Source organism: Balearica regulorum, chromosome 2 (genome assembly GCF_011004875.1).
Source record: "Balearica regulorum gibbericeps isolate bBalReg1 chromosome 2, bBalReg1.pri, whole genome shotgun sequence".
Classification (NCBI taxonomy): Eukaryota; Metazoa; Chordata; class Aves; order Gruiformes; family Gruidae; genus Balearica; species Balearica regulorum.
Genome location: NC_046185.1, coordinates 14,653,090 through 14,678,800, shown reverse-complemented (window position 1 = coordinate 14,678,800; position 25,711 = coordinate 14,653,090). Strand labels below are relative to the sequence as shown.

The 25,711-nt window shown below is 42.1% G+C and overlaps 1 protein-coding gene across 3 annotated transcripts in view; it reads left to right on the top strand.

The window, feature by feature from the left end:
- The window catches only part of DEPTOR (DEP domain containing MTOR interacting protein), a 75,170-nt gene extending 49,688 nt beyond the window's left edge, over window positions 1-25,482 (top strand). The window contains exons 6-10 of one of the 3 annotated variants that reach the window (XM_075743431.1): window positions 249-434; window positions 1,045-1,179; window positions 4,316-4,386; window positions 5,053-5,157; window positions 24,049-25,482. In XM_075743431.1, the coding sequence (XP_075599546.1) occupies window positions 249-434; window positions 1,045-1,179; window positions 4,316-4,386; window positions 5,053-5,157; window positions 24,049-24,177 (626 nt within the window). In that variant the 3' untranslated portion in view covers window positions 24,178-25,482. Of the gene's footprint in view, window positions 1-248; window positions 435-1,044; window positions 1,180-4,315; window positions 4,387-5,052; window positions 5,158-7,393; window positions 8,379-24,048 lie in introns of those variants that run through there. The other 2 variants (XM_075743432.1, XM_075743433.1) reach the window with 2 other exon arrangements.
- The last annotated feature ends 229 nt before the right edge of the window (window positions 25,483-25,711 follow it).

The following is a 25,711-nucleotide window of genomic DNA, read 5'->3' as shown; positions in this document are numbered from 1 at the left end:
AGGTAGTGTAAAAGCTTCCTCTCAGCAATGGCCACTAAAGTTTCTACTTTGTTATCGACGCTATAAAAGCCTGTATATTGAAGCTACCTGCATGAAGCTGACCACCTTCCTCCTTTTTCTGAGTCTGCAGAGGGGGAGCTCTGGGTTTTGCTTCCTTGCACCAAGGCGGGCAGTGCACACATTGCAGATAGGTATGCTCTCATTTCAGTCCTACCAGGCATGGACTTTCTATCCATTTCTTTTCCCAGTGTCCAACAAGCACCATTTTATGGACAGCACCTTGCTCTACCAGTGCAGAATGAATTTCCGCCGCCGGCGACGATTAATGGAGCTCCTCACTGAGAAATCTCGCTTGATGCCAGAAAGCCACGACAGCCCGTTTTGCCTGCGCAAGCAGAACCATGACAACAGAAAACACACCAGTTTTCTCTCAGGTGACTCATCAACTATACTGCTGTCGGTAGGGCGACTCCATGGGATGTTAAACAATCCTTTTCAGACGAGGGGTTGTAGTGGTTATCTGAAAAAAGCAGGGCAGGGTATCATGTGTCCCTGCTCATAAGGATTGTCCATTCACTCAATTTATCAAATTTTTAGCTCCTATATCAATAACATGTCAGATGCTGATCAAAAATCAGTGTCCATGAACAAACAGAACAGGTTAAAATGCCCCCCAGCCCAAAGTAATTAGACATATATTTTATGTGGAGTTTTCAAGAAGAGTAAAAGTGAGGGGAAGAGGTCCTGCAGCATTTGCTGTACAGCAATATCAAGCGAGAACCAAAAGAATAAAGAGGAAGTAGTAGGAAAAATGGAAAAAAATTATTTCCCTATATTGAAATGCCTAATAGAAGACACTGCCATGGGACCAGTGCAACCATCATGTTAGCTACAGTATACATGAGTATATCATAGTCATGCAATGACACTTCTAACTATGGAAAACACACTAACCCCTTGTCTGTGTTGTCAGCGAAAGAAACCAAGGAAATGGGCTCAGTAATTGATATCAGTTCCCTTTCTGTATTTTCTCTCTGTTTGTAGTGAGTCCCACCAAGGAGATAAAGATCGTGTCGGCAGTACGGAGGAGCAGCATGAGTAGCTGTGGCAGCAGCGGGTACTTCAGCAGTAGCCCAACGCTCAGCAGCAGCCCCCCCGTGCTCTGCAACCCCAAATCTGGTGAGCTCCAGGGTCGCTTACAATGCACAGGAGCCAGGGCGCAGACATCTGTTTGCGGAGAAGACGACGTGAAGAATGCCTAGCATCGCATCTAAGTTCATCTTTTCAAGGATACATTAAAAATTCACAGTGTCACAGGTTTTGTAGGCCAGATGGGACTATTATCATCTCCTTAGCCTGAAGTCCTGCTGAACACAAGCCAGGCGTCTGCCTCCAATAATCTCTGCATCAAGCCCATAATTGTGGTTTGAGCTGCAGTTTATCTCTTAGGAGGACATGCAGTCAGAGACCAAGATTTGCCTCTTCATTGCCAAGCTCTGAACCGATTCAAATCTCCTCCTAGAGACATTCCTTCAGTGCAAGTCAGAGGAGACTTTAACTATCCAGTGGCCGCTTGAGTTGCTATGAAATAACACAGCTCAGAAAACAGCAGCCTCTAAAAAAAGAGGTGGCATTGTTTCAGCCTGTCAGGGACCATTTCAACGTTTTTGTTTGTTTAGGTCTTACACCGGTCTGTTTAGGAAGGTAAAAGTAGGGTTGAAGCTTATTTTCCTTTTGAAAGGATTTCCTATCCCACGCCGCAAGGTTAAACACACCCATTCTTCCACAGCTCACTTAAAATTGTTTCTTACTGTACATCTGGGAAGGGGAAAACAGACCAGGATAGGTATTGTTTCAGCCTCTCTGTTTCCCTCAGAAATGGCCCTGAATTTCAGAGCAGAGTCTCCGCTGCCCTTTCTGCTCCTTATTATTTGAAATTTAGCGGGTCTCTGCCGATGGTCTGGGGAGTGTTGTGCAGCAGGGGAAGGCTTCGGTGGATCTGTGTAAGCTTTGCTTTCAAAGGGATGCTGGCATTTGAAGTGATTTCTAGAGAGTGCCTCAAGCACTGTAGGAATCCTCATCAAAACATGGAGAATTTACTCCGGAGATGAGCGAGCTAAAGCGCATCTCAGTCCTGCTGTGCAGAGCGGCCATCAGAAGGAGAGGTGTAGTTACGGGGATATTTTGTTTCTCTCTCCTTTTGGCACATTTCCTTCCTTCTCCTTAGGCTCTGCTGGGAATTCAGTATGAGGCTTTAAATTAAAATAATTTGAAGGACTCAGCAGGACCGCATGCCCAGAAGCCATAACTCCCTACACCAGACCTGCTGTCCAGCCTGGGGGAACGCTCTCAGTGCTGGTGGTCATGGCATCCTTGGAGTACATTGCTGTTGGGTATTGGGCACCACCTTCCGATGTGTTTACCCCCATATGTTATGGGTTTGCCTCTATATGAAGACTGCCACGGTATCATGTTTTGGCAAACTATCTCTCAGGTATAGTTCCCAGAAACGCTCTGACAGGTTTTGTATGAGGAGCTCTTTGGCCCCAGTACATCATTAATTACATCCTGGAAAGTTTTCTGGGACAGATGAAACAGCATTCATGCGCTGTCCATAAACGTGTGTGTTATCTGAAGTATGCCAACTATTCCGTTCATTTATGGTTCTGATTTTATATGGAGTGTCAACCCATGAGTAGTGAGAACAAGTTTATTTTAATGCAGCTGATTACTGGAAGAAAAAGGATAGGCTGATGTTGCCCTTGCATAAATTCTTTATTTTTTAAAAGAAATTCTCCCTTAGTTTTCAAACTCTGAATAGCTTTAACAGACTCATATTTGAAAGAAGACAGCAATGGGCTTATAAACAGACTTATTTTTAAGAATTACACAATTACCAGCAACGTAGGGTAATTTCTCCCATAGCACAAGTACAGATCCACACGTCATCTCGCTTAGGTTAACATAAGGCCATCCGATGTAAATGTTACAGAGGAATTCTTAATCCTTCGCTGGACTATAAAGTGATTTTTTTTCACAAATAGTTTCCTGCTATCCAGACCCAGAGCATGTTGCCGAACTGCGTGCTAATAAACACAAGGCAGAGGTATATTTATTGTCAGATGAGTTCTCTTGCAGGCAAACACTTAAAAAAAACCCAGGTCATGACTTGACCGGTTATGTAGAAAAACAATCATCAAGCAAAAAAAAATAATTCTGGAGGTATAATGAAGGGAGGCATGCAAGGGAATCCCACGTAGATGATTTTACCTGATTCTGACTCGTCGAAGGAGCTTACTCACTCAGGTTTTTTATGTTGACCAGGCATGCTCTGCAAAGTGTAATGCTGGCTAAACGACAGTTTGACAAAATCCATGGGAAAGTAAAAAAAAGTACTTATTGGTTTGTATGCTAGCATTCTCCCTGATCCCATGAATGTCATTAAGAAACTCATGAACATCTTCGAATACCATCTGTGGGAAATTTTGTCTTCCACCTGTGACTGAAAAGGCAGACAACATCAAAATTATTTATCACTAAAAGAAAAGCAGCCGTAATTTTAGAAGTGAAGCAGGCAAATACAGTGAAAAACATATATCTTTCCCTTGTCCTCCATCTTGTGAAGCATTTCTAGGCAGATAAAAGACGGTACACAGAACGGTAACAATTTGATTTGGCAGAACTTTACATTTACTTTGTTCAGAGGAAAATTATCCCAATGCATTGCAAGGCAATGGGGAATCACCTGCAGAAACTCACTGGTATTTCCTTTCATGTAAAATCCCAGCCAGCTACAGGTTACGTAGGCTGTCCCTGGATAGGATGGAGTTAGATGTCTGTGCCTACAATTGCAGAAATTTCTTTGTGGGGGATAATCCCTGACTCAAGTAGAGTTTTATTATTACTTAATTCTCTGATTCCAGCCAAGCTCAGATGAAATAGCAGAGAGCACCCAACATGCACAGAGCGAGCCGGGAAGAAAAGCTGCTCCATGTCAGGAAGGTTGGTCACTTGTTTCGACACTGGACATGGGAACAGCCATTTCTGATGTTTCTGATAGTGGTTAGTGGATTGCAGACAACAAAGTCTGTTTGCTACATGCCCCGATTTTCCAAAGATCTCACCATGTGCACTCAGAGTTATTCCGCAGGCTTTTCCTTGGCTCTTTTACTACTTTCAAGCAAGTCTGCAAGAACTGAAAGAGTGTATAGGAAGTGGGAACACAAAGATGTTGTATACCAACGCTGTATCTTATTTATTAGGAGAAACTCCAGAAGAATGTTTATATTGAATATTCATTTATGTACCTCCACAGTATTAAAGAGACCCGTGACTGCTGATGAGCTTTTGATGCCTGGAGCCCCATACGTAAGAAAAACTTTTACGGTATGTCTCCAGTATTTTTCTTTATTTTCTGCATGTTGTATGCATAAGGTAATCCAAACAGACATTCTCTGATGGGATAATTAGGGCTTATTTGCATTTGCTAAGGGTTGTACTTTAAAATCCCAAACTCCGTTATCAGTACTTCCACACATTTGAGGTCTGATTCTGCACTTGTTTATCCTGTCTTTATGCCAATGTAGTACTGCTGACTTAAATGGAGTGTAAAATTACATAAAGCCAATAACATTTGTATTACACAAACTCATCTAGACTTTGTGCTTCTGGTAGTATGTGCACTGCAGGAGTGGATTACCTGCCCAAATTGAAGTTTTCTACTTAGGACTATCTAGACTATGATGGGACATAAATTTTGATTCATATTCACTATTAGAGACAGCCTGTCTGTAAAGACCTTTTTTAACCTAGTCATTGGAAGCATTGCTTCTTACAGCCTCCTAGTTCGACAAAAAGAGTTCATTAAAAGCAAGAGGAGTCATTTGGATAGAACCTTTCCCATGAGTGATCCAGCAGCCTCTACACAACATCCTTTACTATGTGTTGGAAGTATAGAGATGTTGAAATTATGCCTTGAACCATTTAGATGTTATCCGCTTGAATTTCACCGAGCTGCTTGAAGGTGATCACGTCCTTCTTCTCTCTTTCCAGATCGTCGGCGACGCGGTGGGCTGGGGCTTTGTGGTGCGGGGGAGCAAGCCCTGCCACATCCAGGCCGTGGACCCCAGCGGGCCGGCAGCTGCGGCTGGGATGAAGGTGGGTTTTCAATTTGGGACGATTTGCCGGAGGTATTTGTGCTGCTCGTGAAGGTCTTGGGCTGCCCGTGCTTGGGGAGGGAGAGGTGCTTTTGTCTCCAGGATTATCTCTGTCTCAGTTTCAGGCATTTGTGCCCAGTGAGTTCTGCTGCCTCTCACCCCCCTCCTCTGTCTTTTCTTCTGTCCTTGAGATTCTTCAAGTCCCTTTTCCACATGAAACTCATTTATCCTTTCCAAGTTGCTTTCTTGATCCTTTCCCTTTTTTGGTTGTTTTGGGGGTATTTTTGTTTGTTTGGGGTTTGGTTTTTGTTTTGTTTTGGGTTGGTTTTTTTTGTTGTTGTTGGTTGGCTGCTTTTGGTGGTGGTGATGTTTTGGTTTTGGGGTTTGGGTTTTTTTTGTATTTTCACCTTTTTCCAACTCTGCACAATTTTAGCTTCCCTCTTTGCAATTTATGTGGCTGCTGGTACACAGCTTCTGGACTTTGCCTATATAGGAAGAGGCAAAGGGCAAAGTCAGACACCTATTGCAAGCGAAGCTAGCATAACCCATTGTTCACTGTAAGGCAGCTAAGATTCGAAACATTTTGGAAAGAGGAATGTATGATACTTTCATATTTCATAAAGAGTTGAAATAGTTTCATACATGATTTAAGAATAAATAAATACAAATTCCACGTGAAGGCTTTTGTACTGCTAATGCAGAGCCTATGGACTTACCTGCAGGTTTGGATCACATCCTGCATATATCTGTGAATTAATCACTGTCTTGTACTGTGGGGAAAATAAAAGCAAAGCATTATGCCAATTACAGATAAAAGCAAGAAGGGGAAACTAGCTGCTACACCTACTCCAATGTCCAGGCTGGGCCAGACACAAAGATTAAATTATCAGCTTATGTCATGTTTTATTGTACGGTAACAACACAGATGAAGGTTTCAGATGTATTCCACATGCAGCCTAGTTTGCCACAGATTTTGTCCTGCCTTCTGACTCGTCTCCCTTTCCCATCACACTCAGCCAGGTGTCTCTCACCCATATATTCACACCCACCAAGCTAGAGGCAGCGTGCGCTGCCACGACTCCAGGGATGCGATCCTGCCCACCGCCTGATGCCAGACCTGCCGTGGCACCCTCCTTAGCAACTGCAATACAAGGGTTTCGCATCTCCTGCTGCTGGGCTGGTTTGGGGTTTTTTTAAATGAAACTTGCAAGAATGTCCTGTCTTTGAAACATTTACTTTTTTTTGAGTATGGGCAGGCAAACCTCAGGGAAGGGGAACGGCAGCTGCAGAGCCTGTTGGTGCATGCAGCACCCTGACACATCCTGCTGGCAAACAGCTTGATTCATGAGGGAGCTGGAATTTTTTTATATGTTTCATACAATACCTAAATATAATATACAGTTTCAATTTTTATATGATGAGTATAATTTCCAAATAATAATCCTGCTTAAAATTTAAGGGACTTAAATTTAAAAATAATGAATTTATTCATTTATATGTTCTAGATCCTGAACTTGGGAGTTTAGTACTTTGCAGCATCTTTTACTCTCTGAATATAGCAGCTAGCAATAAAGTAGATCTATTCTGAAACCTGACTTGTAAAAATAACACTGTGGTGTCATATGTATAATCTTAGAGATTTCACTTCTGCACTCAGGAGCTTAGAGCTGAATATGGTGGGGCTTTGGTTTGTTCTTACTTTTGGTTTCATGCTGACAGCCCTGTGTCTACACAGTAGGGCATTCGGTTCTTTCATATTTCACCTCTGAAACTGGTTTTATGGACCAAATGATGTCCTCGTGTCTTCCATGTGTTCATGTACTCTGATGGGGTTACAGAGGTTTACCTAAACCATTTAAGACATAGGAATGTAAAATAGTCTGCTGTGCTGAGGGGAGCAAACAGTCTTTTTAGGCAGTAAAACTGGGATCTGTTGCCTTGCATTTGCACAAAGGACAAATCTGATTATTTACAAAGATGCTATCTTTATATAACATCGCTTTTCAGAGCAGAATTGCACATAAAACATTATGGCCATATATTAGTAGGGTCCCCGTTTAGACACCAAAATTGTCACTCCGGTTTCAGAAATGCTGAATTCCTCTGGTGAAGAAATGCCAGTTTTCTTTGAAAATAAGGGGCTTTGTTGAGGTATTCCCATGGCAATAGGTATGTAAATTATAGTGCAGTATTTGAAATTTTTAAAAATCTATGTCACTTAATCCATCTGTTTACAGAATTCTTCAATCTGGCAAATTTAAAGGAATCGTATGACAGGCTTTAGATGACAGCTCCTTGAAAATAAACCTTCCCCTGTGTGGAAGCTGCAGGAGGGGCACTTTGAAAATAGACTGTTGGGCACGGTAACTTCTGGTGGGTTGGTGCAAGAGGCATTTGTCTGCCAGCGTTGCTCTGAGTGCTACACCAAAGAAGCGCTAACAAGGAAAGTTGGCTATGATGAAAAGGGCAAGAATTTGAGGAAGAGCCAAGACTTGGCGTTGCAGTTTGTAGAGAAGTTCTTGGCAGTAGCAGCAGGGTTTTTCCTGCTAAGGAGATGTATCCAGTGTAATCATTTTTGGAAGTGTCTTTATTTGTAAAGCTTGTGATTTTACGCTTATCTCTCTTGAAGAAGACTATATTCCCATCTCTGCATTACACTGGACAAATTGTTGCAAGAGGACTGCTGCCTACAATCTCATTGTAGGAGCTCACTTTGTGCGCTTGAAACTCTATCACATATTATATAAAGCGGTAAAGATTACAGGCTCAACCTACCTGAAGGGCTTTGTGAGGTCTTGCTTTCAGTCGGACCTTGGCAGGGTTCCTGGCTGGCTCCAAGGCGCTGTGAATTTGGGAGTCTGAGGAGAAATCTCAATGAGCCTGGGACAGAGCTCTGGCCACACGCAGCAACTGTGTGGTGGGCACGGCGCTGGGCGCCTGGGATGCACGGGTCTCCGTCGCACACGTGCACCTCTGCATGGCAGTGCTTGCCATCTCATTATACATCCTCTTCTGGAGGAATTTTCAATTTAATTGTGAAAAAATCCCTACTAGCATGGTCTGCGGAAGACGTGTGAGAGGGTGTAATGGTTTTGGCTTCAAGTCTTCTGGGGCTGGTAAACAGGATTACCATTTACACTCTGAGGTTTCAAGTATGAATCCAAGCAAACAATTTAATAAATATCTTGTCAATTAGCTTTATTAAAGTATTTTTAGACCTGGTTTGTTGAAGTGCGGTTGCCTGTGACAGCGTTGTGAAGAGCGTGGTTGCTGTAAGCACATTAACGAGTGGGAGCTGGAGGCGACACGGGGCTATGAAAGGAGTCAGTGTTGCGATGCGTACTTCTAAGTTATTTGCAGCTCTGTTTTGCTGTCTGCTGTCATCAGCAGTGGAAGACAAGAACAGCAGGATTTTGAAGTTCCCAGGTTGCTCTAATATTCAGTACTGACTGGCTGCAAAATTCAGGTCTCTGCAGATGACACTGCTAAATGTTTCCACTTGTTGTCAGGGTAATGCTTTTCCCCCTTTTTCAGTGTTTTATTCTGTAAGTTAATTTCTGGTTTTAAGGTACAAGTATTCTTTGAAAAGTTACGCAACTTGACTTCAAACTAATGACTTAAATTATGCTTCACATGTTGTTATTTAGTGTGACATCACTGCAACAGTGACATCACTGCAACAAAACAGGCAGACCTAGCTTACTGTGAGGCTTGTGAAGGAAACAAATTAATCACCCATTTTGCCGATTATCTGTTCTTCCCTTTGGCTGGACAAGTCAGTGCCCAGCTCTAACTATTGAGGAATGCTAAAGAGTATCTCATTCCCTAAACTGATTTTGAGCAAATTAGTATTTATAGCTGTTACACCTAAGGTCTTTGTTTCATAGAAATTGCCAACAGCCACTCAAGCTTTTCTACCCTTTTCTAATTCTTCCTCCTTTCCATGAGTAGCAGGGATTTTGGGGGACCACGCATGATCACTGGTACCAACCCCTTCCGAGCTCTGCCTGGGGATTATGGTATACACCCAGGATCATTTCAGTGTGGTTCTGCTCTCCTTCTGATCTTTAAAAGCTGGTGCAGGGAGGAGGTCAGCCTCATAAATTTTCTGCCTGTGCCATCATCTTCTGCATTCACAAATTATTATTTCAGGTCCAGGTTCTCAAATGATGAAGAGCCAAATCTCAAGTGTAATTGAGTAGCCACTGTTTCATGGAGTGGATTATCAGGCCATTGAGGTCATCAAGCCCAGTCTCCCTGCAATCAGAGGAACCTAAGTACCATCTGATTAGTCCTCAAAGTCCAAATACCGCCACAGTCACAAAATATTACAGGCTTGTAACATAAAGGACTGAAAACTATGCATTATAAGGTGCCAAGTGGGGGAAAAAGCAACCCAAGAGCATGTGATGGCAGAGGAATTGCCAGTGCCTTCAGTTTCTGCAGTAGGAAGAATTTGAACTGTGAAATTCTCGGGAGGCTGAACCATGCTGCAGGGAAATGCAAAACCCACTCCATGGTCCTTGCCAATCTGACCTCAAAACTGGTGATTGCTCAACTGTTTGACAAGCAAGATAAAATCCTAAATAAAATAGATTATTCACCCAGGAAAAAATATCCCATTTATGGCTGTGGCAAATCTCCAATGTTTTATAGGATAGTGGGAAAAGTAGAAAAGCTAAAGGCAGCCTAGTAGGAGCTTAAAGACTGGGATTTATATTATATAAATAAGGCACAACAAACATGCCTCTGTTTAACCTTTTCCATGAAGCTTAGGAAAGGGAAGTTCCCTCAGTGTTTTGTGCTGGCACTCTAACTCTTCAGAGCACTGGGGAGATGCTCCAGTGCTAATTGAAGGTATCCGAAGGGTACTTTCACTCTTTCCTGTGACTGAGCTTTAAATGAGAAGATGAAGGAGGTTTGGATAAATATTTATACTGTGCACTAGCATATGGTGTTGTTGAAGCAGATGCAATTCAGTCTTAGAATTCTTATCTTATACCAACATGTTACTGAATGTAGAAAAGCATAAATTACGCGAGTTGCCATCTGTTTTCAATTACAGCATGAAAACACAGGGGCAGGTTGGTATTTTCCTTTAGCTGTGTTATCAGCTCACTGCTGAATTTGATAATTACATTAGAGTGAATTCAGAATGAATGTACTTGGTAATGTGAACACTCAAAAAAAGTTGCTGACAAACTGCTTTCATAGCTTGTCCATAAATAGAGAAACAGCAGAACTAAATGTGCATAGTATTGCATGCGATGACTGCCACTACTGTAGGGCTTGGATATAAATGTGTATATAAGTTTCAAACACATCTCCGTAAGTGAGTGCCTCATTTTCTGATAGTATTTAATTATAAACTATAACATAAATGTCCATTCTCCTCCACAGAAATATGGAAGCTGTATTCAAGCACCTATGACTTCAGAGAAATCTAATTTTAAGAAATTAGATTTGATATTTTACCATAAAATCAACTCTGGTTTTGCAAAACCAAAGAAAATTCAAACAAGTAGTAGCTCTGTCTTTGTCTTTATGTAGTTTTAACCAGAACCTTAGATTTTCTATGCTACTATCCATCACAGAGATTGGAGAGAGTGAGCTGAGGAGGGGAGCCATTAGCCTTGACCATCTTGTAAGTCATGCTTAAAAGAGTGGTTGTCACATTAAGACATGTTAAGAGTGTAGTAAGAACATAATGGTCAACACCTTGGATACTATTTTTTTTATTCATTTAATCTCTAGCAGAAATCTTTCTAAAAGACTCTAAAGAAAAATTAGTAAGGCAGCTGTGTTAGTCAGTAGAATGATGATTCAACAGAAGTTGGAAGAGATCAAATATTTGTGAATGTGAAAATACTCAACTCTGCCATCAACATGAAAAATGGAATAGTGGTTGGTTGTCCTTGACAGCCATTTAACAGCATGTATAGCAATCACCATGCTTTCCTGATTGATGCATGAATCTGTGCCTGGGTGTTCCTACTCTGCGCCTGCCTTTCTTTTTGGTCTGTGGTCATCATCTGCTCAAGGAGTTTGCTGGTGAGCTGCGGTGATGCCTCTGTAACTGTCCCAAAGGTTCCGTTTCCAGTGGGTGTGTTTAATTAACCTCATTGAGTAGGTCCCAGATTTTTTAGAGTGAGTCCTGTCACCACTTTTCAATAGGTTGGACCTACCCTAAAACCCCGGTACTCTAACAATAGTGGGATTATTATATTCCCATCAAAATTATGATAATAACATAGTTCTATGAGTACTGGGCAGCGGGCTGCATCGTACCCATCTCCTCTTGTCTGAGATTTTGTGAATTCAGCCCTCTCACCAACTAGGGTCTTCTCTCACTGAAGGCAGATGTGATTTTGGGATCGCATTGTGTGTCACTGCCAGAACTTTGGTTGCCAAAAGGAGACCAGGTTTGGCAAATCTTCCCTTTGCTTTCATTACAGAATACTACTAGTGCAACAACGGAGTCCTTATGGCCTTGATCATCCTTTGCATTAGCACAGTGCCTTTAGGTTGATGGAAATCATCAAATGTTTTCTCAGCAGTCCCCCTTTCCCCTTGCCTTTGGGAATCCCAGTGCAGCATTGGATGAGCTGTGAATCTGTCTCTCTTCTGCCCCTTTGCTGCACCAGCAACTCGGTCTGCTTTATTCCTCTTCCATGGTGGAAGCCCTATCCTTGTTGGACCTCTCCGAGTTACAGGAGACTATCTTAGTGCTGCTGTACCACTGGCCTTCTGGTGGAACCTGCCCCATGGTGGCCACATGGAAGACACAATTTGGATTTGGATTCTCTTCTTTACCCTGTCACAAACCCTCTGTACAACTACGTTGACCATTTTCCTACCAGAATACATAGGTATTCTTGTAAAGTACTGTGGGATTAGACAGACGGAAAAATGCCAACAAAGCTGACGTAATGAAAAAGTTTGATGAATAGATCCAATTTGGTACCAGTACGAATGAAAAAACCTCCAGGTTCGCTAACATTTCCTTGTGTCTTCTGGGGCTGTGGTTCACAGCGTATGGTCCAGGTTTTCCAGTCTCAGAGCAACACATAGATCCAAATTTACAGACTGGATCTACCGACCCCCATGCAGCAATGTTACACCAGCACAGGCTCCACTGAGCTTCAAGCTTCAGTTTGTACAATTGTCCTCTTTCTAAGCCATCCTCCTCCCGCTCCTGATGACAAATTTCTGTCTGTATTCACCCCAAATACTTTCTTTGTGACATACGGCCCTGCCCAGGTTGTAACTGTTCTGGGAGTAGAGACTTTCTATTTCCAGCACTACCATATTCTAATCTCTGCTAATCTTTACCAAAATTCTCCTCTATTTTGCTCTGTTTTCCACTAATAAATCATTAGACCCTTAAGTATGGCATTCTGGTTCTTTTAAAGCCATGATAAAGCTCAGACATCTTCAGACATCATTTCATCCTACATTCCTACTTTTTTTCGGTGGATCTCCATTTTTCTGCTTCTTCCCTTGGTTTGCCTTGCTGCTTACCCCACAGAGTTGTTTAAGGATCAGTTTGTTTTGGAGACATCTCTTCCGAGGCCCCAGTACTTCTGTTGAAGTTGTTCTGGGTGGTTAAGTGAACTCCACCCTTGTGCAGATGTCTCTGAGTGGACGGTCACCACCAAGTAGATGGGGTGTGGGACTGCACGTGCTTCAGTGGACTATGGGCTTCTGTTCTTCTCAGTCGGTGGGCGTAAAATCACCTAAAAAAACCAGCCAGCTTTGTATTGGACTAGAGACTAGGTGCTTGCTGTGGCTATCAGGGGCTGGTTTGTGATAAAGAAATCAAAACTCCGCATGTGAAAAATCACCCCTCTGAAGTATAGAAAATTGATCAACCCACCGCAAAAGCATGGGACAGACCCACTCCCGTGCAGACGGGCAGCGCAGTGCTCAAACATCACTCCAGCAGGATGTAAACTGCAAACTGCACACACAAAAGAAAACAGAGAAAAAAAATCTTTTCCTGATTTTCAGTCCTGTTTTTGAACAACAGGATCCATGTTATTCACTAAAGAGAAAGGAACTAAGGCAGTGGGAATTCCTACGGAAATATAAAAGGAGTGGGTTTAGCTTTTTGAGTATGAATTTCACCTTTAACACTGAATTTCCTTTTTTCCCTCCAAAACTTATAGGGGACATGTTTAGCAAGGTTTTACTTGCTTATCCCAGACCTGAATTTTGGCCTGCAGAACAGTATTACATTTCCAATAACTCTGTGTGATTTTTTTTCCTAAAGACTCTTTTAACAGAGAGAGAGTTTTACTGGGCAATAAAATGACTCTTTATTTTTTTTTTTTCTTTGCAACAACTGAAACCTTATGCAAATACAGAAAGTTTCATAATACCTCAGAGCTCTTTTTTCTGCAATCGCAGCAGTATAGTTGACATTAGAATTGAACTTGTTTGTAGGCCAGTCACCTAAAATGCTGTTGGGCAACAAGTGACCTACTGTGCTTGTGTCTGTACGTTGGCTCCTTCTCATCAATAGCAAATACAATTCAGAAAAAAAATTTGTCTGCAGTTTCGTAACTGGAGGTCAGCATTTGGGTGTTTTTTTCAATTTAGTCACATTATTTTAACAAAAAGTAAAGTTTAAAAATTGTTTTTGAGTAAGTGGAGTTTTATGGCAGGATAACCCAGATATCTGAACACACTGCATATATGAAAGTGCTTTCTTGATTGTTTCTGAAGTCTTACAGCTGTAGCCATTCAGAAGGAGAGAAAGCAGTCTTGGTTTCAGCTGCAGTGTAAAACAGGGCTGCGCCTGTGTTTTGATACAGCTTCCAAATTCCAGCGTGGTCTATAGCCCATTGAACGGCGAGATTTAGTGCCAGCCAGAACAGCTGGGATCTTACCCTTGCTCGAGCTTTCTTAGGCTATTGCAGGTCACTCTTAGGTAGACCAGGCTCTCTAAAGAGAGGACTGTCATCTGCAAAACTTATCTGCAGAATGGCTGCAATCTTAAAAAGAAGATCCTCAGTGTCTGTAAAAAAGACAGAAAATTAGAGGTCAGCACAGCAAAATTCCGACATTTTGAACTGCTTTTGCTCTCAACAGAGCATGGAAAGCACTTTGTATTATTAGGTTTAGTTGCAATACCCATTTCACTGGAAGCCTTGAAGGGATCCCCAGGTGCTCTTGGGTTTACAGCATCGTGGCCATTGCAGCTCTCTGCCCTGAGCGCTTCAGGGATGCTGCTGCTCCCCAGCTGCCCGCTTGACAGACCCTTCCCCGTGCTCCTCCGGCTCTTTTCTTGCTGCTGCTCAAGACACAAGCTGGCTTCCTTTCATGATATAAGTGAATGACTCGGGAAACATGTTGCATTAAAGCCAAGGCTCTGTTTAGCTAGTCAAACACATGGAAAAACAATTGCACTTTTGTCTGTGCAAACAGAGAGCAGCTGTTTGTCTCCAATGGCGCAGACCGTTCCTGCTCCTTACAGTCTTGATTCTGGAGGGTGCTGAGGGTGCCCTGCATAGAGCTACTGCCCTCCGAACTCCCTTGTTTGGGCTACTTTAGGGAATATTTTTGTTTAAGTAATATGGGACCTAAACAAATGACCTTTAGTTAGTTAAACCTAATTATATTTGACCTTGTAAGTAAACCGATGTATAGTTTTTTAAGTTCTTTATTCATTATGTGTGTTTTTTCTTTTAGCAGCTCTAGTTTAGGTATAGATGTACCAGAAGAACAAAAAAAGAACACTAAAAGGTCAACCCAAGCATAACGAGACGTTATTTCTGACTTAAGACACCATGTTTTTCTGCTGTTGATGCAGTATTTCACCCAGAGCCACCTTTAGCCGTTCGAGTTATTTAACATTTTCAGAGCTGTTCTGTGGTAGGTATCACACTGCAGTATACAATAAAACCGCTGATGAAGTTAAGTACGCGGGCACTGGTTTCCTTTGCTGACGCGGCCCAGCCCGGCTCAGCTTTACCTGTGGCTGTTTCTCGTGGGACTCAGATTCAGTCACCCATTTTACACACCAATTCCCAATTAGGGCCATGAGCAGCAGTGACCTATATTTCCCTGTTTCGTATTTATGGAAGGTTTGCATGTCAGGCTATTAGGTCCTTATTACCCTCCAGGTATCTACGGATAGCTTTAATTTACCTACGTATTTCCCATTTGCTGTGTCTGACCGCTCAGTCAATCCGTTGGGGAACCTCTGCCGCCGCAGAGCTGAGACTTGCGTACAGACGGAAAGCTGCCCACCTCAGAACAAGAGTTGTTCTCGTGGGCTGTTAGGTCAGCTCTTTCCCTCCTCTAATTTATCCACTCTATTTGTGGAGTTTGGACAGCAATGGTTTCATTCTATTCCTGGTGGAAAAAAATAGACTTAAATTTCCATTGATTCCCATCAGTGGGGAGGGAGGGAGACACTATCTGAACCAATGATGAGGTCCTGTGAGAATCTATGACTGAATTTTATGTTATGTGAATTATTATATTATGTTGTTAAAAACATTATTAGATGTATTTGTTATTTTCATATCATGTAGTTTTTATATTATGTTGTTTAATTTCGGGGGGGGGGTTTGTTGTGGTTTTTTTTTTTTTTTAATTAGAGGCCTATGAGTTTGGAATACTATAAAAAAATCAGCTCCTTTTTAAAATAAAAAAGAAGTATGTCATGCATGTATGTAATGAAAGTATGTATTGGAGCCTTGCTCAGGCAAACCATCCATACCAGACTGCAGCCACAGACCAAGGTGGAGCACCAGAATTACACGCTTATGTTTATAATGCTGGAAGTGGAGCTGGTTTTCTCTGCTATGCGCTGTACCATGCTCTGCTGGTACCCAGTTTCCAGCCCGCTGACGGGACCGTGAGCCAGCTTAACACGGGTGTAAAGATTGAACAAGAAATGCGTCCCTCCAGAGAGAAAATCCTGTGTTTATGCAAGACCTGGATACTTGCCTACTCCCACACCACCCACTCTACAGCCAATTACACATTTGCTAGAGATAGTTACAGAGCTGAACACACAGCTGCAATTTATTCTGTTTCATCCAGCAACCTCAGTTATGTTGAAAAGGACATTGCATGATTTTTTAACCTTCTGGCGACATGCAGTAGGTTTTGAATTGTTAGATTCCAGCTTTGATTTACTAATTCTAGCAAGATTGCATGAATTCTTAAAAAAAAAAAAAAAAAAAAAAAAAAGATAAAAATCTAACTGGAAACATAGCTTTTAGGACCTCTGATTTTGATCTCTTTTCCTCATTCCAGCGTGACAATGTAAAGCTTAGCAGAGCGGGAGCAAATACTTCAGTGCTGCCCATGTTTGCTCTTATTTAGGCGGTTAGTCTTGTGTCTTAGGCTCTGCTGTGGCAGCACGTTCAGCATCCCTGTGGCCTGGGCTCTTTGCTGAGCACGAGGATTCCTCTGCTTTCTGGCTGTGGGTTACCTATTAAAATAGAAGAGTCCCTGTATCAGCATAAATGCAGGTTGTGTGTGTAAGGGTGTACAAGAAGTCGAGCCCTGTGCCGTCTCTCCTCCCCCGTTCTCCTGCCTCAGATTTCTCTGCGCTTGTTCCTTCTACCCTAACATCCATCTTGCCATTGATTTCATCGGACTTTAAGTTATCTGAAAACTTAAGCTGCAGTTTACTGATCTGAGTGGGAGCTGCTGCCAGAAAGGTTGATCCTATCTTCACCTCCTTTTCACCTTCCTCTTTCCCTTTGCCTCCACCCAGATACGTATCTATTGCCTCCTTCCTCCAACCATGTCAGGCACATCAGGGAACTTATTTTGCTTGGAGACAAGTCCTTTCATTTATTTATTTTTGCTGGCACAAGATTAAAAGGGAGCGGTGCCTGGCTTTGGCGCGTTGCTCCCCGGAGCCGGCACGAAGGGACAGGAGCACCTCTGGGGAGTGCAGGCACCAAGTCCTGCTACGAGCCCTCCTCCCCTTTGGAAGAGGTTTGATGTCTGCACCCACAGAATCCCTGGCGGTTCAGGCCGAGGGTGTCCCTGTCTGCTGGCAGGAGGGGTTGTGGGTCCCAGATCAGGATACTCACCCAGCTGTTAATAAACAAACCTCTCCCTCCCGCCCCCCCCATTTCTTTTAAAAGTAAGATTAGTTCTTTAATCCCTAAGGAGAGGGAAACCCTCTTCTTGGTGTTGTCACTTGGTGTTTTGTGTACCAACCTGTGACGTGGTGTGTGAGGTAGAAGGTGATGATGTGGCAATTAGCTCAGGAGATTTATTCAAGAGACGTAACCACCAGCATGGCAAACCCGCGTGGTTACCTGCTTGTGAATATCTTCTTTTTCAATGGTAACTGCAATAAAAAGTAGCAGCAGTGCCATTTTTTGTTCCTCAGCGACAAAATGACAGCCTTAGAAGGGAGTAAGTGTTTACTTTCACTAATTCCTCAACTCCTTCATGTTTCATATTTAAATTAAATGTAAAAAAATGATGCCTTGATGTCCATCTGTTTGCTTGAGAGCGCAGTGGTGCTCGGGAGGCAGGAACGGGAGCAGCGGTTCCCAGCATCCCCAGACGAGCCAGGGGAATGTGAGGGAGGGGAAATCTCACTGGAAGCAGAACTCTTCCTTCAAAATGTTGGAAGCTTGGCTGTCCCCTTCCTCCTTGCTGAAGGCTGGAAAGCTGTCTTTCAGATGTTACCTTCTTGTAGCACCGAGCCTTCTCCAAATTTTGCTGAAATCTGTCAGCAAGACAAGAAAAGCCAAAGCAGCTATATGACCTTTTTAGACAAGCGATGATAAAGAAGACTTTTTCTTTTTTTTTGCTTTGCTTTTTCCTTCTCAGTATCAGCAGTTCAGTAACCTTCACAGGTGAGACCTGTGGACATGCCACAAGAATCAACCAGTAAGTTTTCTATCTTAGAACTGGGCCAGAGTTTTTAAAAAAGCATCTATAAAATGTTAAGAGCTTGATTTCTTGATTATTCTGCTTAAGACATCTCCAGGTCACTGACAATTGCAAATGTTAATCCTTCAGCCCCAGTTTGCATGGGTGCCCATAAGGAAGGGTTCTTACTGACACCGTGGCCTGATATTTAATAGAAATCAGGATCTCACAGGTCTCTCACGCAGATTACACATAGAAAATGATGGGTTTGCTAACCACACGTGAAGAATCACAGTGAGTTTCAGAATACCATAATGAAACAATTATAAGCTTGAGCTACTCAAACTGGCCAGCTGATCCTTGTCCCTGTAGGATTAGTAGGACATGAAAAAAGCATTTATTTGTAATTATTGAGGATATCTCTATAACAGAAATGTAAGCAGGCTGTTTCTGTAATGGATTTCATTTTAATTTTCATTAGTGAGAAGAAAAGCAAAACTACTAACATAGGACTATTCTTTTCTTTTTGAAATAGTTATATTGCAATTCTGGTATCAATTTTATTCTGTAAAATTGTCAAAATTTTACTCAGCGCTACTTCTTACTTTTCTTTAGACAGGTCTGAAAGAAGTTACACTTAGAAGCTTTTATTTTAGTTCTTAGGCAAATTGCTGAAGAACTTTCCAAGGTTGAAAATAACTCCTACATTTGCCTGTATTCATCATTTCTATTTGATGTTAATAAGATTTTTTTTAAAAGACCAAAGAGAAACCAATACATTTTTCCATGTATTTTGGGAATGGCTTGTCTTCTTAAAGTAAAAATTATCTGTGTGACTTTGGCATCACATCAGATGATAAGAAATAATAGTCAAGGGAGGGTGTCCTAAACTATCCGATAACTATATGTAAACTGGTGTGCATCCAAATTATGAACTGAGCGAAGGGTTAAATCCAGTTTGTCTCCTGGTGGACGACTGAGCCAGCCCTGCTTCGCACACAGCTTTCCCAACAACTGTATGTTTCTGTGCAATGTGCTAATAACTTTTGGAGTACCTTGGTTTCAAAGGGATCTGCTTTGCAGCAGGACGAGGCCCTGGTTTGAGCTGGCAGCTGCTAGAAATCTGTTTCAGATCTGCACAGAGTTCAGGGGCGAAATCCTGGCTGCTCTGGAGTGAAAGATTAGTGCAAGGCTGGATTTCACTCTCTCTCCAGCAGTTTTTAAGATTTTCCTTCACGCATTTGCCACATGTACAATAATAGTCACACCTTCAATGGAAATGCATTGGTCACAATGTTTTCAGCATCTCTTTATGCTGTTAGCACCTGATGCCAGAGCAGGTATGAGTGTCAAACCACCCATACAAACCTCAACGGCTGGTTGCCCTTGGTGGTGGTGGAGGAGAAAACTCCCGGTGTGTTGGTAGCGACTTTGTGTATTGCAGTCTTAGACCCTGAACGGTCCCATCACTGCCCAGATAATTAAAGCATCAGTACTCCTGAAAAACAGTATTTTTGCCACTGTCTTTAATGTGTCATTGCATAATGTAGCTTTGTATTCAAGAATTTCAAGCCTATGTTGTATTAGGTAACATTGATTTCTTTGGTGCCTATTAGATCATTATTTGCAAGTGTTTCTACTCTCTTTCTTAAATAAAAGTTAGTGAAAAAAAAAGCAGAGTGGATTCCAGACATTGATCCTGAGGCCAAAATGGAAATTATAAATGCATTGAGAATAAGAGCCTTAACACACAGCCACTGAAATGGGGCACACGTTGATGAGATCCCCTCTCAGCCTTCTCTTCTCCAGGCTAAACAGCCCCAGCTCTCTCAGCCTTTCCTCATACGAGAGATGCTCCAGTCCCCTCATCATCCTTGTAGCCCTCCGCTGGACTCTCTCCAGTAGTTCCCTGTCTTTCTTGAACTGGGGAGCCCAGAACTGGACACAGAACTCCAGATGTGGCCTCACCAGGGCAGAGTAGAGGGGGGAAGATAATCTCCCTCGACCTGCTGGCCACACTCTTCTGAATGCACCCCAGGATACCATTGGCTGCCTTGGCCACGGGGGCACATTGCTGGTTATGTTTTTATTCGATAACTGGCTTTAAGGTAGTTGTACAATTCCATGCCCATGCCTGCAGCCGGTCTCTAACATCCCTCGGGACCATCCCACAGTCATCCTCACCGCCCAGCCCCGGTGCAGGCAGCCCCCTGCGAAGGAGCGGGACTTTGCTTTGGCCAGTGGGCAGTTCTCCCAGCAGGAAAATCGGGATGTGTGGATGGACATCTCCAGGGCAGCCAAAGCTTGACATGGAGGGAAGAGGACAGTTACTAGTGAGGGGTAGGAGGGAGTTGTACAGCTCCAAGTACAGCAGAATCCTGATTTTGGCCATTAAACATTATGGGAACTAATAATTCCTCTTCTCACCATCTTCAGTTTGATGATAAATGGCATGACAAATCTTTGCTAACTTCTTTAAGCAATAGGTTCCCAGATCCTTTCTGTCCAAAGCCGAAGTTTTCCTTTCCCTGGGAACACCTGGATTTGGTTAAACCTTCTCTATGTGCCAGTGAAAACCCGCAGAAAGACAGAGGTGCCTTTTCTGCTGTCCCTACCTCTGTGGGCTGCGGTGTGCCAGGGTGGGAAATTGAAATACTTCACAATAAATGTTTATTACTGTAACTTTTAAATGGTTGGAATTTAATTAAGGGAGTCTTTTCACGTTGGTGTTCCTTTATTTAACTGTTATTTTTTCTGTGGTTTTTAGATCGCCACCAACAAAATGGTTGGAATTTATTCTGGGCTTTGTCATTTCTTGAAGTCTGAGAGAAAGAAATGGATGCTTATCTCCTGTCAAGTTCCTTGGAGAGCTATGAGGAAATGAGCAATAAAAGCCTCTTTGAGGCTTTTTTAGCTTTAGTTTATTGTCTATAATAGTTACTGATGTGTGGAAACCAACAGAGAAATTTTACATGTTTATAGTTACAAAGCCCTTAACAGCTGTAGCTATGAGTTGAGCACTTACAGTTTTTTGAAATGTGTTTTTATAAATGTAACATTAAATCATTGTGATTTTGTAAACCAGTCTCCTTAAGAAAATTCCTGAGATAATAATATGTGGGTTGATATATTCAGTCAGGGCTGGTTTGTGGGTACTCGCTTGCTCTCGCTCATTTTGTAACTCCACCGAGAGAGCAACGCACAATGTTGGCTTTTTTGGGGCAGGATTGATGATGGCCAAAATGCACGAAGCAGCACTGCATTTCATTTCCCCTGGCTGGGTGGAAAAATGGGGTGGGGAGAAGAAAACTGGGTGAGTTGAGAGCCCCCAGCATACCAAAGGGCTCAGGTCTGTGCAGACCTCTCTCCCCTCGGCAGGGCTGGAGGATGCAGCAAATGGCTCCACATTTCTTTATCCCTGAGGGAGCTGGATCTGGAGTTTGCAGAGACTCAGCCCTTGGGGGCACTGGCCAAGTGATGGAGCTTTCTGCCCCTAGGCTGACTGGCTCTTTATTATCATCTCCTGTTCCTCGCAGGTCTTTTCATGCAATTTTAGGACAGAAGTACTCTCTTCTGTGCCTTGTCCTCCTCTCTACATTTCTTTTCTCATCTGGCTTGGGTGGACGTTTCGCATCTAATCCTGCCCTCTGTAAATGGTGAAACTACTAAGCCATTTGGATCCAGTGCGAAGGACGGCATGAAGGGGACTGTTCTCAGCCCATACACATTGCTGATTAATAATACCGCCAAGGGCATACATTGAAACAAACACACCAAGAACGCAGACATGTCCACTCTTGTCTTTTGCGTAAGAAACTCACTCTTTGGCATCCAAATTGCTGTTCACTACTGCGGTGCCTGTACAATCCGCATTTCCACCATTGCAGCCCTCGTGCGAGTGGCGGGCTGGTCTGGAAAGTCTGTTCCTCTGCCAGGGTCGTTCCCTGGAGGCCCTTGAATGCCCCTGACATGATCCAGCATGCAGATCTATCCATCACACGCTTGCATGCCTGTCCCTGGCCAAACACAAATCCCATGCATTGGGATTCCAGTAACTCGAGAAGTCTGAGAATACGCAGCGGTAAAACAAACATGAGCCATTCAACTTCCAAAAATTGCATTAAGCCAGAAGAGACAATGTTATTTCTGCAGGTCTGTTTTAAATCAACCCAAATATTCTTCTGGAGCCAGAGCTATAATTCAGTAAAACTTGATACAATCTTGGAAAACCATAGAAAGTGTTAGGAAATACTGCTGGGAGTTAAGAGATCTATAGATACTGCAAAAATCTGCATCTTAAACTAAATAGACATGCCTCTTAAATACTAATCGAGGCACACTGCAGAGGATGATGGTTACCTTTTCAACCCAAATCCTTAAAATTCAGAAGGCTTTGTCTGCATGCGAAAACTGAACTGTTTTCCCAATGCTACTTGCAGCTAAAATACAGCATATGAATGTATAGGAAAGATACATCCATACTACCACAGAATTTGGCTACGTGGTATTGCTGATTGCCATACGTCGATGATCGTTTAGGCTACCAGCAAGGCCAACTTCCAGGATCTTCAGCTCTGCAGAGGAGTTCTGAGTCTGAAGGGGTAAGGTGCAAGAGAGAGGTCTGCCCTCTCTTCAGGGGCTGCCGCCACCACTGTTTCTGTGCAGAAACTCTACAGAGCAAAGATTAAAATCATTGGTGGTATTTTTGATGAAATGTTACATTTGTGGATTGGCTTTGCTTCCTCTATAATTTTCCTTAAATGGAACATCGATAGCTACATTCTGTACATTTTGCACAAACACAAATTGAGTTTCACCGCACGTTGTACTTGAGAGGGAAGGTAGCTGGTGCACAACAGTTAAATGGCTTGGCTTGCGAGAAAGTCTGTTGTAGAGCTAGCACTGGAAGGCACCAGAGCTGCTTCCCACCTCTCCTACATACATTTCTGTACTGTGTTTCTGCCTAAATAGGAAAAGTAAAAATATACAATAAAGTGTGAAGATTTCTAGTGATACTTGCTTCATAGCTTCTTTCTACAGACTCAAGATCACTTATAAGATTACCTTCTCGTGAATGTATGGTTTTCATTGAAACATCAGGACAATATCATTGTTACTTTAGTCTCCATATTTTTGTCATTAAAAACACAGATCTAGACACTACATATTTTTGGCCTTTTTACCAAATACTCTAATATTATGATTAGATACAGAGAAGGCTTCATGTTTTTGAGGAATCAGTATTGTTATCTTTCTTTTCCTCCTCAGTTTTTTACAATGTTGATGTGAGCTTTTCTTTGATTAACTATTTTACCACATGCCGTGGCATTGGTCAGAATATTTCTATCAAGACTTTTTGGACAGAAAACAGCCTTTGATGATACAAGACTTTCAACGTTTGGATTTGTTATGGCTTTTAAAGACAAAATATGAGCATATTTGAAATTAATTAAGGAGCCATACTTGCTGAAGAAAACAAAAAACTGTTCACACAAAAAGTAAAAAGAACTAAATCTGTGTAGGGATATATCTCTGCAAATGGCAGTAGCATTTTAATCTGTCCTAGTACTGACTTCATCTTTCATGATATTATTTCCTAGAATTTGGATTCTTTGGGTTCAGTTTGTACCAGTGGAAGTTCTGGCACGGAATCTAGTGAAGTCACTGGTTTCTATGAAAGTGTTTAAGACAAACTAAGGATAACAGACTTTTTGCAATGGCCAGAGCTGTCTTGTCTCATATTGTTTGCAAAGCACAATTGATATCAGAAAATACCATTGTTATAAGAAAAATGATTAATGTAGGACTTCAAAATTCCACAGATTTGAAAATCTCAGAGATATTTAAAAAGACTTTATGGAAAATTAACTTGCCAGATTAATTCTGAGAAATGTGTTTTTCTTAAGAGTGCTGAATGAGATGGTATGAAGAGTTCTGGAGGGTTTGCATGCCCAGGAGGTGATAGTACATCTGTGTAAATAACCTTACCAAAAGCGTCTAATGCATAACTTTTGCTGCTTGCTTTTCTCCTCAGGTTTGCCAATTTGTCGTGTCTGTCAACGGCCTCAATGTTCTCCACGTGGATTACAGGACAGTGAGCAACCTCATCTTGACTGGCCCTCGAACAATTGTGATGGAAGTGATGGAAGAAATAGAGTCTTGAGAAGAAAAAATCCTTCTTAGTGGACATTTTTGTGAGAGAAATAGCGACGACCGTGGAGCAGCATGACACAAGGAGGCAGAATGTTGCTGTGTCTAAATAGATTATTTTGCTTTTAGGGGAGGGGGGCTCTCTTTCTTTTAACAATAATAACAGTGGTGATTATGCAAAGAAGTGAACAATAGATACCAGCATATTTTCACTAAGGACTTTTCTTTGCCTGACAGCGACAAGGTTAAAGCCTTTAATTGTCTGTCCAGCCACGTCTGCATTGGTCAGAATGTTTTCCAACCTAAGAGGCCGTGCAGGCTTCCTCACAGTCCACCACTGGATCAAAGCACTTCAGGAGATGAAAGAACCAAACACTGTGGGGTCAGGATGTCACAGATGGTTTGCATGACATATTTATGTTGGTAAACATCCTCCTGGTGTCCAGCTTTGTCCCAGGAGCACGTGCTGTCGCAGTTGCTCTCTCCCTGGGCCGAAGGAGAGCTGACTAAATGCTGGTTTGATTGCAATCAAACACAAACAAACTGCAAATGCATGAAAAAAAGGTGTCCATTCTCTGTAGAGGATACTCTGGTATGAATGTTTGGGCCTGACCGAATACACGGATTAGTCTAGAAAGAATAACCAATCAAATTTAAAAGCGTGCGGTACTTTTACAAAATCTGCCTTTGAAAATGGGGCTTTTTGTTTAGATGCCTACGTACCGGTTTAGATGCTGAAGTATAAAACGTTGATTTGGGGTTTTTTCCTTATCTATAAAGGAAAGGTGTCTCAGCCTTGCTGTTCATCACTGTGGAGAAATTTTGGACACGTTTATTCCTAGAAGAAGAAGAAGAATTGGTGGCTTGAAGTGGGAAGTTCACAGTGTTAGCATTAGCAATGATACATCCAGATGCTCCAGTAGAGAAAGTACACTTCAAGCTGAAGCAATGTACTTGAATGTACATTAAGCTTGTTAGCACTTTCCAATCATCAAATGTTTTGCAAACTACAGACTTGCCACATGAGCTGCATTTGACACTATGACTAATAAAACATTGTATTTAACTGACTCTTAATCTTTTTCAAACAGTAGGATTTCTTGGTTGACGAATTAATGAAACAAATCTTTTTTTAAAAAATGTATATACAAATTCCATATTCTGCAGTTAGGTGACTCCTCAACTCAATGGTAAGTGGATTGCATGGACTTTCTTTGATCTTTGAACTGAATAAATACACCCTTGTCCACAAAATTATAAATATATGTTGCAGACTTTTTCTGCTGTCTAAATTTTACAATTAAAGCTTGACTTTCTATATGAGCATACCACAAATCCTTCAATTATGGGGTGGGGAAAGTATTTTTTCCTCAAATAATTTTGAAATATGTTTTATATTAAAAATTGTTCTCAGTAAATACATTGCTCTTGCAGTATGTTTTTCACTCACTCAAACACTTTTACATCAGAGATACAGCAAGTCTTCAAAATCACATATGCCTGCGGCTTTGTAGGTAGAAGTTTCTGATACAGTATATCTGTGGTTG